General features: G+C 39.6%; 1 protein-coding gene across 2 annotated transcripts in view; it reads left to right on the forward strand.

The window, feature by feature from the left end:
* LOC114647875 (copine-5) overlaps positions 1–13,542 on the forward strand; it is a 318,809-nt gene that overhangs the window by 273,701 nt on the left and 31,566 nt on the right. For both annotated transcript variants that reach the window (XM_028796547.2, XM_028796548.2), the window contains one exon: positions 10,338–10,395. In XM_028796547.2, the coding sequence (XP_028652380.1) occupies positions 10,338–10,395 (58 nt within the window). The remainder of the gene's footprint in view (positions 1–10,337; positions 10,396–13,542) is intronic.

A 13,542-nucleotide genomic window follows, 5' to 3' on the forward strand; every position in this document is an offset into this window, starting at 1 on the left:
GGGAGTTGGTGAGTGTTTATTGTGAATTTTATGAACCATTGGATCTCGCATGTTTTGACTTTCTGCTCTGATTTTGACCTCACCTTTGGAATTCTGTATTGAAACTTTATTTATATACTTTAGCACTGCAGCTTTGCAGTAAGGTGACCATGGTGTGTGTCCCGGGTTCTCGCTGTGTGGAGTTTGCATGTTCTCCCCCCTGTCTGTGTGGGTTTACTCTGGGTGCCTTGATATTCTCCCACTGTCCAAAGAAATGCAGGTTAGGTGGATTGGCGATACTAAATTGGCCGTAGTTTGTGGCTGGGGTTTGTGTGTGGGTTTATGTTCGCCCTGCGATGGAGTGGCACCCTGTCCAAGGTTTGTTCCTGTCTTGTGCCTTATGCTAGCTGAGATGGGCTCTAGCAACCCCCACAGACATATTCAGGTCTAAGCGGGTTAGACAATGACTGACTTATTTTACTTAACTTAGATTGCATTTGTTACGGGCAGTTCCATGTTGCCTTTGTGCTCCATGGTGCTTCATTGTGATTGGAATCCTTTTTGTGAAAATCTATTATTTTATAAAGTTCCAATGCTTGTTCGTATTACTTGCCAGGGTTTTGACAGTGATATTCCCCTCTAGTGGGTATTGTTGGAAGTGTTTGGGACTGTGTGTTTTGGAAGTCTTTAGTGTGAGGGACTCCATTCATGACAGACTCACAATAACATAAACTGAGCAGAGTGATTGTGTCTCAGAGATGTAGTGGCTTACTAGTGCTATGGCTGGGTCCTTACAACTGAAACAACTGCAGGTAAAAGGCATGCTGTCATTTTCTTAAGATTATCTGAATGAAGGCTATAACTGAAAATCATACTAAAAACCGTGTATTGTTACAATAATAATACATTATAAGATACAAGATACCTTTATTGCCACTGTACAATACAATGAAATGTCATTTGGAGCAAGCCGATAGATAGATAGATAGATAGATAGATAGATAGATAGATAGATAGATAGATAGATAGATAGATAGATAGATAGATAGATAGATAGATAGATAGATAGATAGATAGATAGATAGATAGATAGATAGATAGATAGATAGATAGATAGATAGATAGATACTTTATTAATCCCAAAGGGAAATTCACAGATGCCTTAGATAAAAGTATATAAGACCAGATAATAAACTAAGTAAACATTAAACTATAAGAAACACAGATCCTATTAACAGTTCCAAATATACACAGAGTTATAGTAAAGGAAAACACGTAAGCTTATATAGATAAATAATAAATGACCCTAAATTCATTTATTGGCCCTCATAGCAGCAATGGGGCAAGGAGAACAAGTGCAGAGGTGACTTCCTTCAATACTGAGAAAGCAGATCAGAGCTTACAACACAATAATGCTACAATGAGGTTGGAAATGAGATTGGAAAAATTCAGACAGGCGATCACCACTCAGATGCTCGATTAACGAAGATGAAACAATACAATTGAGAGCGAAAAATGGGAACGTTAGATTCAAAAAGGGACTGAATCCCAAAACTCCCTGGGTGGCGTGGAGTGAGGTGTCAAAGGTGTTCGCCTCAGGCTGTTCTCTGGTAAGGGTGGCAATTTCATGCAACGTTTTTTTAACAGTATGAAACAATAAACGTGCAAAAAAATGACATTTAATTATGAACCTTTGTGCTAATCTGGGTCACGGGGCTTTATGTGGGTCAGATTAAAATTACTTACAGCCCAACCTTTCTTCTTAAAAATCGTTCAAGAACTTAGGGTGTTGTTTGGGAGTCATGAAGTGCGAGGTGCTTGTAAGAAGAGGCAGGGTGGCTTCACGAGGTCGTGCCTGGGAGGACATCTGGTCAGGTGGTCGTGTACGCACTGAAGGCTGGAGGTGCTGACATCCCAGCTTTGCTCCGGTGCTGTGAAGAGAGCTCCATTTCAAAGTGGTGATGGAATTAATGGCCATGGGTAGTTGCAGGAAATGCCACCTATGCAAGGTTCAGAGAGGGGTGCCTGAATGGTAGATTCATGTGTAAGTTTGTGTGCCTGTGTGTAAGTCTAAATCCCTTCAAACAGGAGTATCCTCAGGGATGAGGTACTCAGTGTTCTGGATGTGGGCAGAGATTAAACCATGGAGGTTGGATGGTAAAATCCCAAGGGCATATAAAAAGGTGTATCAGGAATTAGAGGGGCTAACGGTTGTCTGTTAACCTTCTGATTTACTGAAAGAGGGAGAGCGTTGTGCAGTGTCGAGGGATTTCCTCGGAAGTCGGATGTCTGGAACCTTCTGTGATACCTGAGTGAGAGAACCTTACACAGTGCTCAGGGGGTGCTGGAGCACACATGTTTTATATATATATATATATATATATATATATATATATATATATATATATATATATGTGTGTGTGTGTGTGTTTTTTTCATTAGGGACACTTTTCCTGGAGATGCTTCTGGAATGGAAAACAGGAAAAGAATCTGAATGTCTTCAGTTTTTACTTTTCACCTCCTTATTTATTATACATTTTGAATTTTATTTTAGATGTGACATTGCACTCAAATTGTGTGATATTTGTTGGTGTGCTATGTTTAACTGTGTTTTTTCTGTTTTTACCTGAGTGTGTAATAAATAGTTTTTTATATTTTTTTTCGACAACTCCCATGCCTTTGTTTCTCTTCCAGTCTGATTTGTCACATGATCTTGAACTAGAAGATGCCAGGAAAGTGAGCATACTGGGACTAAAAGCGTGGAGCATCACAACCTTACGAATTACATGCATTTATACATTACCTTTAAAAGTATTCACATTTAAAAGTCTCAAATGTCGCCTAATGCTGCTTACAAAGCTATGTCTTACAGCGAGCTTCTGAGAATCAACTTAACTGCCAGCACCTGATACTGTCATTCGTTCTCCTGAAATTGCATTGTATTATATATCGATAGTATCAGTTTGTTAAAATTTGTTAATTTCTGAAGTGTTTTTAAGATATAGGTTGCATATTTTATACCTGTTAAATGCCTCTTAAGTTTGTAATGCATGTGTTTAATAGTTAAGCAGGACAGGACAGAGTCTGAAAGTGCTATTGTAGAAAAGCACACAAGATGAGTGAAACAGCTGAGCTTCATTTCTCATTTAATTTCACATTTGCAAAAGTGAATACAAATATTTGTTGAGAGGGAGGGTCAAACAGAAGCAGTGAAGAATTTGTACATTTGAACAACAGTTGAAATGAAAGAGTCAGAAATGGGGCTGCAATTAAGCATGAGTCAAATCCTGGCCACAGAATCAAATAGAAGTAACTATTGTAGTCGGCAGGATTGAATGATAACACACTTGGTAATTTATGGTTTACCAAAGATCCCTTTTGTTGCGCCAGTTTTATTGATTTTCAGCTCTAGACATGCTGCTGTGTTATAATGTCTGTGTAAAGGTTTTTAATATTGTGATCAACTTAAAAAGCAATATTTAAAGTAACGATTCACCAATTCAAGCATTAAGTCGATATGCTTATACAGAAATGAGAAGCAATCCCTTTGCTACAGATGTCAGCACCTGATACTGCCATTCATTTTCCTAATTTTCACATATCTCATTGTGTCATATATTGATTATGTCATTGTATAACATTTTGTGAACTTCGGTATGATTTTGTGTCCTCAAAGGCAACCCGTGTTTATTTCCATCGTTAGTTCCGCTTCCAGCATTGCTAAGTACCATGCACAGACAATGTGACGGGATAAAAGGACTGCTATGAGTGCAAGTCCTTATCCAATCTGCGGATGCCAAATTATTGAAGTATCTTTGTGCTCTTTTCTTGTGTGTACTTTCCATTTTGACCTTATTGTTCTCTCGTCCATGATTATTGTCTCTCGTATTGGACTTCAGTTTCATTTAACTTAATACCTTTTTTTTGTTTTGCTTTTTATGCACATCTATCAGTTTTTACTCAAAAGTTTATCTGCCAGTTCACTAATGGAACACACATAATGTCAACAAAATGTAAAACTAAAGGTTAAAAGTTAAAGAAAACTTCCTAAAATTATTTCCAGGAATAGAATCTGCCTAGTACTTGTGCATCTCCGAGATGCAGAAGGTCAATTCACCCATGCAGTTTCACAGACTGACACTAAATAATTCTGTGCTCCTCCAATTGTGGATATGAATATCCATATGCTTGATTTTTTGCTGATGTCACATGATGCACAACATTAGCCATTGAATGCTGGCTTTTACTGGGCTGGACTCCTAACCAATGAATGATGAGGGGAGGCGGGTCTTCAACTGAAATGCAGGTCTGAATGAGTTCCATTTTCATACACAAGTAGGCATGAGAGAATGCAGTTTTCCATCCATCCATCCATTCATCCATTTTCGAACCCGCTGAATCCCAACACAGGGTCACGGGGGTCTGCTGGAGCCAATCCGGGCCAACACAGGGCGCAAGGCAGGAACCAATCTCACGCAGGGTGCCAACCCACCGCAGGTCACACACAAACACACCCACACACCAAGCACACACACTAGGGCCAATTTAGAATCGCCAATCCACCTAACCTGCATGTCTTTGGACTGTGGGAGGAAACCGGAGCGCCCGGAGGAAACCCACGCAGACACGGGGAGAACATGCAAACTCCACGCAGGGAGGACCCGGGAAGCGAACGCAGGTCCCCAGGTCTCCCAACTGCGAGGCAGCAGCGCTACCCACTGCGCCACCGTGCCACCCAGAATGCACTTTTCCTTTGATGCAATTCACATTGTGATTCAGGCTTCATACTACAATATTCTCACGATATGACATCTTCATAAAAGAAATGTACTGTATGTTTAGTGTTTCTTATTATTAGACATTTATAAATCAAAAAGTAATGAAGAAATCAGTGTGCAGATGCTCAAGTTTTAATGTGTTTTCGTAAGCTTTTACTTTTGTTTAAAAATAAAATAATCTTAAATATTGTGATGAACACCAAAATTAAAAGACTGAGGCAAATTCCAAATGGCAGTTAAGACCAAGAACTGGTGCGTTTATTCAACAATGAAAGTTCGTAGCTGTCTGCTATTCTGTCCACGGAATTCAACAGCAGGCACCAACTGGCAACTAGTCATGGCCTTTATTGGCACTGTGTCAGAGTCACGTTACTTATTCAGTAGCCCTGATCATCTCCCACTGTCATGTGATGTCCCTCTCTGCAATTAACAACAGCAACAACATTTATTTTATAGCATGTTTTCATACAAACAATGTAGATCAAAGTGCTTTGCAAGATGTCAAAGAAGTAATACATGTGAAGAAAAACAAATTAAAGTTAGATAAGAAATATAATGCCTAAATAGTACACAAAAATTAATCATGCATACCTTCATAAGACAGATATATAATTAAGAGAAATAGAGTCCTTAAATATAGTTTTCTTTTTTTAAGTCAGGCCAATGATACGGTTATTTGGCCAGGATGGACAGAAAAAATAACTCTTCAGTTGGGCTGGAGGAAAAAAAAATGAAATCTACAGATCTTCCAGGCCTAAAGACCACCCAGCTTCAAGTGGGCATTGTACATAACATAAATGTTTTTAAGGTATTCTATATTGTTTTTTATTATTTTAATGCAGTGGCTCTCTTGGCAGGTTGGGGTATCCATTTTCATTCAAACATTCAGACATCACAGGCGATGCATAGGTGATGCCATGACAGTAATCTAGCCAATCAGAAACAAAAGCGTGAGTTAATTTCTCAGCATTTTGGAATATTGTAAGAGGTCTAACTTTTGCAATGTGTCTTAGATGGAAATGTAAAGTCCAAGTAGTCTGGTTAATATTTGATTTAAAGATTAGGTCAGAGTCCAAAATTACACCTAAATTCTTTATTTACGCTTTGACTTTTAATTCTAAGGGATCAAGTTTATTTCTAATACCCTTATTATTTCCATTTTTTTGTAATGACTAAGATTTCAGTTTTTTCTTATTTAGCTTGAGGAAATGACTACTCATCCATTCAGAAATACAGACAGACATTGGGTCAAAGAGAGCAATGAGTCAGCGTCAATAGGTTCTATAGATAAGTAAAGCTGCATGTCATCTGCATAGCCGTGCTAGTGCACCTTGTATTGTGAAATAATCTGGCCTAGTGCAAGCATGCAGATTGAAAGTAACAACTGGCCTAGAATTGATCACTGTAAGCGATACCATGGATCTCTGAACAAAAACTACCACAACTAACACATTTTTTCTACCTGTTAAATAAGACTGAAGCCAATTTAAGACAATGCCAGAGAGGCCCACCCATTAACTAAAGCGATTTCTTAGAATATCGTGGTCTGACTGAAGAAAAAAGACCACTGTCTTCAGTGAAATCTGCTCTCCAAGAGTCTCTGCCTGCCTTCTTGAACCTTTCTGGGTTTGTTAGGTATATCACGAATCAGCCAGGAGTTTATGGAATGCAGAGTTCTGTGTGGGCGGCACGGTGGCGCAGTGGGTAGCGCTGCTGCCTCGCAGTTGGGAGACCTGGGGACCTGGGTTCGCTTCCTGGGTCCTCCCTGCGAGGAGTTTGCATGTTCTCCCCGTGTCTGCGTGGGTTTCCTCTGGGCACTCCGGTTTCCTCCCACAGTCCAAAGACATGCAGGTTAGGTGGATTGGCGATTCTAAATTGGCCCTAGTGTGTGCTTGGTGTGTGGGTGTGTTTGTGTGTGTCCTGCGGTGGGTTGGCACACTGCCCAGGAATTGGTTCCTGCCTTGTGCCCTGTGTTGGCTGGGATTGGCTCCAGCAGACCCCCGTGACCCTGTGTTCGGATTCAGCGGGTTGGAAAACAGATGGATGGATGGAGAGTTCTGTGTGCATTTTTAGCAAGTCGCTGTCACTCATGTATTCAGCCCCACTCATCTACAGGATAATCTACTGACTGCTACAATGTTAACCTAATATATTTGCACTGCAGTAACTTTACAGGTGTTGTGTGTTGATTAGCATATGCAACTACGAATTTCACTTTATTCTGTACACGTGATAATAACAACCATATAAATTTATAATATAACCTTACTGTAGTGTGAAACAATCCAGAGTTTGTGTTTGCTGAATTAACATCAAACATTGGTCCAACAGTGGCTGTCATTTTATTTGATGCTTGAATGCCTTGCTGACCCGTTAGCTGTGGGCCCTGACTGGATATACAACAAACCTTATGTTATATTTATGTTATAGAATGCCAACACTCTCCTCTTCTCTGTGATAATATCCCCTGCAGGTGAAAACACACACTCACTGAGTACAGACATAGCAAGGACAGACGTGTGATTTGACCAGAAAAGCTAGCATTGGGAATTTGGCTGCTTTCTCTGTCCATGCCTTGCTAGAGGACGCTGTTGACAGTAATGCAGGGTCCACGGATGTTTACTTGCTCCTCATTGTAATCCTTCCCCATTTCTGAATGAGTATCAGTCGTACGTGTGTCGATGTCTTGAACATTTGTTCTCATATCCATAACTCTTGAGGGCAGCGGTAACCACAGCTTGCTGCTCCCTGTAGCTTTTGAGTATATTGTGAGATCTGTTCCAATATGATGGTAAGGTTGTGCTTTGCCAGTTCCAATACAATCCGATTTTGAAAAGAAGCCTGTGGATGCAGTGGTTAATTTATGAAATAGTGTTGTATTTATATGAACATTGCATTCATTAAAGTAAGTGTGTGCACAAAAAACTTAACCTGCAGTCGGAGCACTGCTTCTATATTGTTTGCTAGCAATTTTCACCTTCACGTCATTATACAGATGGTGATAGTGCTTTTGTCAAAGTGCAGTCAGTCTGTCAAGTTCCCATTTTTATAATCTCTGCTTTCAATGAAAGACGTCTTCTATTGCCTTTGTGTTTCATTTCAGTCGTGTGGTAAAGTCATACACTACACGATACAACACCATGTTTCATATTGTCAGTATTTTGTATCACATGCCTATTCATGAGAGTGATTTCCAGAAATAGTTTGTTTAACAATATTTTAATAAAAATACACACTGTGAGCAAATGACTGGACAAGCTGACATGTGGATTATGTGACTCAAGTAATGTGAAATTTTTTCATGGACATTTTTGACATTATTTACTGTTTCCAGTGTAGGTCATGTTATGATTTTGTGAGTTCCCAAACACCAAATTCCCGTAAATTGCCCGCTAGAGGGGCAAACTGTCATACCCCGGCTAGTAACAAAAATGCAAATATCAAATCATGAAAAAAAAACTTTTATACCAACAAAAAAATGCTTTTTACCAACAAAGAAAGCTTCACTGAGTGCAGAAGGCAATAAAGCAGTTGCGAACAAAGGCAATCCACAATAAATACAGTCCCGTAACACAGATCCTTAAGAATAGTCATAAAACAAACAGACAAAACAGGTCAAAATATCTAGAAATCCATAAACATGAACATAGAAATTGTAGAGGGAACACTTCCCACCTCAGCCTGTTCAAACCAAGCAGCATACAATGAACCGCAAGGGACTGTGAGAATGCTTCAGGTCAGGGCAAGGCAGCCCCTTGGCAGTGATTGACAGGTGGCCCCACCTTTTGGGGAACTGCCTACAAAACTCAAGGAAAGTAACAGAAAATACATGAACACAAGGAAATTAAATGGTTAACAATCATATCATAAATAATAGCATCAATTTGAATATATAGATCATGCAACAGGGTATAAATACCAGCCAGGAAAGGAATCTGGACAGGTCATGACAGATGTCTATTCTGTCAAAAGCTATCTGTTCTGCATGAAAACATGAGATTAATCGTATTTCTCAGCAAATCCCTGCAAACTACAAGAGCTAAGTAACGTTTAAAAAAAAAACTTTTCCAAGGGTGAAGTGTATAGTCTCAAACATATTAAGGAATATATCAGTCACTGATATATATTTATATATATATATATATATACTGTATATGGGGTGGAAAAAATGTGCCCTGCCTCAGGCAGCATTATTTAATGCACCAACCCTAGATAAATCAGATTGCATGTCTTGTGAATGATCAATGAGGCAGGAAGACAGTTGTCTGAAATCCCCTCAGACAGCCATTTCCCCACTGAATGATGCCATACAGAGCCCAGAACCTGAGGTGTGGATAACTTAGAGACACTTGTGTGAGGTCAGAGCTATAAAGAAACAACTAATCAGGTGCTTCTGAGCCACATTATTCCAGTGATACGCCGGATCAGTGTACCATTGTTGTGTCTGGCCAACAGCTCACTTGAATTAGCAGATAGTTTTTAAATAGAGGAAAAAGCAAAGGGCTGCAGGCTTCCTCCCTAAAAAGTATGTAACAAGGATAATTACTGCAATAAATCCCTGAGAGAGACTTATAAAGAGGTCACCCTCGGGGCCATTAACTGGACACATTTGCATACATAAGATCTGTGCTGATTGTATTTATGGCTCAGAGAGCCTTTCTTGGCTGTTTTCTGATTTATTTGTTAGAACAATGCCTGATGGCATTATAAAGCGTGGGAAGTGGGGTGATGGCAAATTATTAATGATCCCACCCTGTTGTGCAAAGAGAATGAGAATAATGGCAATAATAAAGAGGAGTTGATGAACCCACAAGTCCCCAGCTCCCAAATTGAGGATGACAATCATAACTAGAGATTATAAGCGTGACCACCACTCACCACGGAGTACCTCTGTCTTGATCTAAAACACACAAGAGTGTAATTACTAGGGGAAATACAGATAAAGAGTTGGAAAGAAAGTTTATTAAATGTGCAGACTAAATACTGAGCCTGTAGTCTGCCACATCTATGGACATGGCGTTCAGGCTAAATGTCCCTCTCCCAAACCGTCATCAGTGGGCAGTTGACCTGTGCTGTCAGCCCCTCAGACTTCATCACATCTAAGAGTAACCTGACAGGCTCCTCCACATGATCAAAAATGACATTGCAGGGGTGGCTGATGATTTCTGCCCAGAGGTAAACTCAATTTGCCAGGATAGCTTGTGCGGGTGGACAGGCAGGACCATGTCTTATAACAGCTGCTAAGAAAAATGATTGTAAATGACAGCAGGCAGCCTGTCTTGAGTGTCCTTAAATGACCAAACTGCTTGAAATGCTTCCACTTCTGAAAAATATTTCAATGCCCACTTTTCTGATTTCTGTCTGCTCCTTTGGAGAGTGATGGTGGAGGCAGTTGAAGGGGTGGGGCAGTAGATTAGTGATACTCTCGACTGATCTGTTACATATTAAAAAATATTCCTCCAGAACAAGTATCCAAGTTGTAATAAAGACTGTCAGTTCTCTTTTAGATTCCTGTGAAGTTTGGATGCCTCTGTGCAGTCCCATCACTGCTCACGTGTCATCTCCATGTGTTTCCTTTAGGCGGCTAAACTCCCAATGTCCATCATTATTGTCGGAGTGGGCCAGGCAGAGTTTGACGGTAAGAAGTTCACTTTTGTTTTTCTCTAAAGCTCGTCTTATGCTTAAGTCACAAGAACTGTAGCTTTCTCCTAGAATCTTGCAAGTATTGGCTCTCAGTAAGGGAAGAGTTGGTCTCTTTGTGTCAAATGTTTTTGAGGAAGTTATGGGTCATACATAAGGACAGGGCTATCAGTTTGGGGACATCATGTCAACTCCATGACAGCTATTAATTAATCATACTTTCAGGATGGAACTTCAAAGTGATTAGTTATTATACTTTTGAAGGAAATGGCTAAAAAAAATCATTAATCATATTTTGGGATGTGACTATTTGTGAAGGATCTGACTGACAGAGGAAATCACAAATAACAAATTTATAGGAGGGACTTTGTGTTAAATTATTTTTGAAAGATCAACCTGGCTAGAAATCCCAAATCATATTTTGGGAGAAGAATTTAAAAATGAAGCAAGTAATCATTTTGAAAGGAATTGACTGATAGAGAAAATCACAAATCACATTGCAGAGGTGGGACTTGGACTTGGAGCAAATGACTAGAATTTGTTGGATCATTACAGAGGGACTTGGACAACATACTGGCTTGGGCAGATTTGGGGAATTTGAAATTGAATGTAATTAAATGTAAAGTAATTACATGTACAAAGTAAAAATGTTAGATTTGAATACACAATGGGAATCTGCAAATCAAGAGGGCACCTTATGAGAAAGATTTAGGAGTCATAGTGGACTTGACGCTATCAACTGTCAGACAGTGTTCAAAAGCCATTAAGAAGGATAACAGAGTATCAGGTTATATAGTGCCCTGATGTGTAGAGTACAAGGGCCAAGGAGGATCTGCTCAAGCTTTGTAACGCACTGGTGAGGCCTCATCTGGAGTCCTGGGTGTAGTTTTAGTCTCCAGGCTACAAAAAGGACATAGCAGCACTAGAAAAGGTCCAAAAAAGAGTGACTAGGCTGATCACAGGGCTACAGGGGATGATTTATGAGGAAAGATTGTAGAAGCTGAACATTTTCTGTTGAAGTAAATAAGAGGAGATGTGAATGAAATGTTTAATATTTTTAAAGGAATCAATCCAGTGGATCGAGACGGTGACTTTAAAGTGTGTTCATCAAGAACACAGGAATACAATTGGAAATTTCTTAAGGGGAAATTTTACACAAACGTTAGGAAGTTTTTCTTCGAACAGAGAACCCCAGACACTTGGAATAATTTACCAAGTAGTGTGGTAGACAGCAGGGCTTTAGGAACATTCAAAATTAGACTTGATGATACTTTGAAGGAATTAAGATGATCGGACTGGCGAGCTTTGTTGAGCTGAATGGTCTGTTCTCATCAAATTTTTTTCTGATCTTCTAATATACTAATGTTTGTAACAGTGGGAAGAATTGGCAAATACCTCTGACAAAATAAAAGGAAAGGATTCAGAAGGCAGAAAAATAATCAGAATTTTAGGAATTCCAGAGAGTTTGAAAACAGGGAAACACTATAAATTCATTTATGAGTTCTACACTAAATTCTTCTGCAATGTCTTTAAGAAGAACCCAGCGAATGAAAGACCATAATGGTTACATTTTAAATGTTCCTCCAGGGCTTTTATTGTCAAATGTGATAAACTTAAAGAAAAGGTGCTAGAGAGAAGGAAGAAAGTTGTTTTGGGGACAAAGAGATCTGAAGTAGACATAACTGACAAGAGGCCTGTGTGTAATGGCAGTAAACTGTAGAATCCGTCGGCTCCAGGCATCTGCTACAGCTTTCTTTTTTCCAGCTAAACTAAGGATTGTAGTTGAAAGTTACACCCACATATAAAACTTGCCTGCGGAAGTGGAGGAAAACTTAAAAGGGTTCCTTCCTACTATTTTTAAAACTGGAATAGCAATGGACTCGAATAGACTGGGATGGAGAATGTGAATGAATATGCTAAAGTAGGCAGTGGAGGAAAGTGTAAGAAATAGCTTTAATAAAGCCTGGCAGAAAGGTAAGGATTTTAATGTTTAATACAAGTAGGATGTATTGTGTAAGCTATAGTGTCCTTAACATATGTGACTTTAGCTTTCCATCCTTCTTTGTGTGATTGCTATAATCACTATTGGTCTGTTTTCTTCTGTTTTCCAGTGCTGTGTTTTATAACTAAAATTGTTCTCACCTTCTCTTTAGATTACATTAGATACACGTTATTGGTCCTAAGGGGGAATTTAGATGCAAACAGCAGCAGAAACATAAAAACAAAGATACAGACTCATATGACAAATAATACAACCAATCAATCAATAGGGAATGTAAATTGTGCAGAACTTGCAAAATAAATTTAAAGAGTATAAGCGTTTAGTTTTGAAAATTGGGAGGAAGAACTGAATTGCCTGACAGCAGCAAGCAGAAAAGACCCCCAGAGGCGCTTCTTAGCACACCGTGATGGAGGTACGAGACTGTGTGCTAAAAGTGTTCCCAGACAGCGCCTCCTGGAGGGTATGGAGGGGATCATTCATGATGGCATCCAATTTTGCCACCGTCTTTGTTTCTACAACAGCTTCCAGTGTGTCCAGGGTTCACCCTGTGATGGTGCAGGCTTTCCTGATACGTTTGTTCAGGCATTGTGCTTCTTTTGAGCTCATGTTGCTTCCCCCAGGTGACCACACCATTGTAAAACACACTGGCAACTATGGACTGGTAGAACATTTCCAGTAGCTTTCTGCACACATCAAAGATCTGAGTCTCCTTAGCCCTTCTTGTCCAGCGCCACTGTGTTGTTAGACCAGTTTGTTGTTTATGTGACCCTCCAGGTACTTGTAGCTCTACACCATGTCCTCCACCTGAATGTTGACTGGTGTCAGAGTTTCCTTGGCATGTTGGGAGTCCACCACCAGCTCTTTTCTCATGCTAATGTTGAGTTGCAGGTGGTTCTCTCTGCACCACAAGATGAAGTCCTCCACAAGCCTCATGTACTCCAGACTCGTCTCCATTATTAACACAGCCTATATTTCATTAACTCTTCATTTAATGTCTATGTCACTATCTCTTTCCTGTTTAATAACCTTACATATAACACAAATACTTAAGACTTTTTGTTATTTTTTCCCCCTTATACCTCTTTAATTTTTGTTTTTCATTCTCTCCAATCTAAAAGCAGTGGAATATACAACTGAGTAAAG

The sequence above is a fragment of the Erpetoichthys calabaricus genome, chromosome 3, assembly GCF_900747795.2.
Source record: "Erpetoichthys calabaricus chromosome 3, fErpCal1.3, whole genome shotgun sequence".
NCBI classification, from domain to species: Eukaryota; Metazoa; Chordata; class Cladistia; order Polypteriformes; family Polypteridae; genus Erpetoichthys; species Erpetoichthys calabaricus.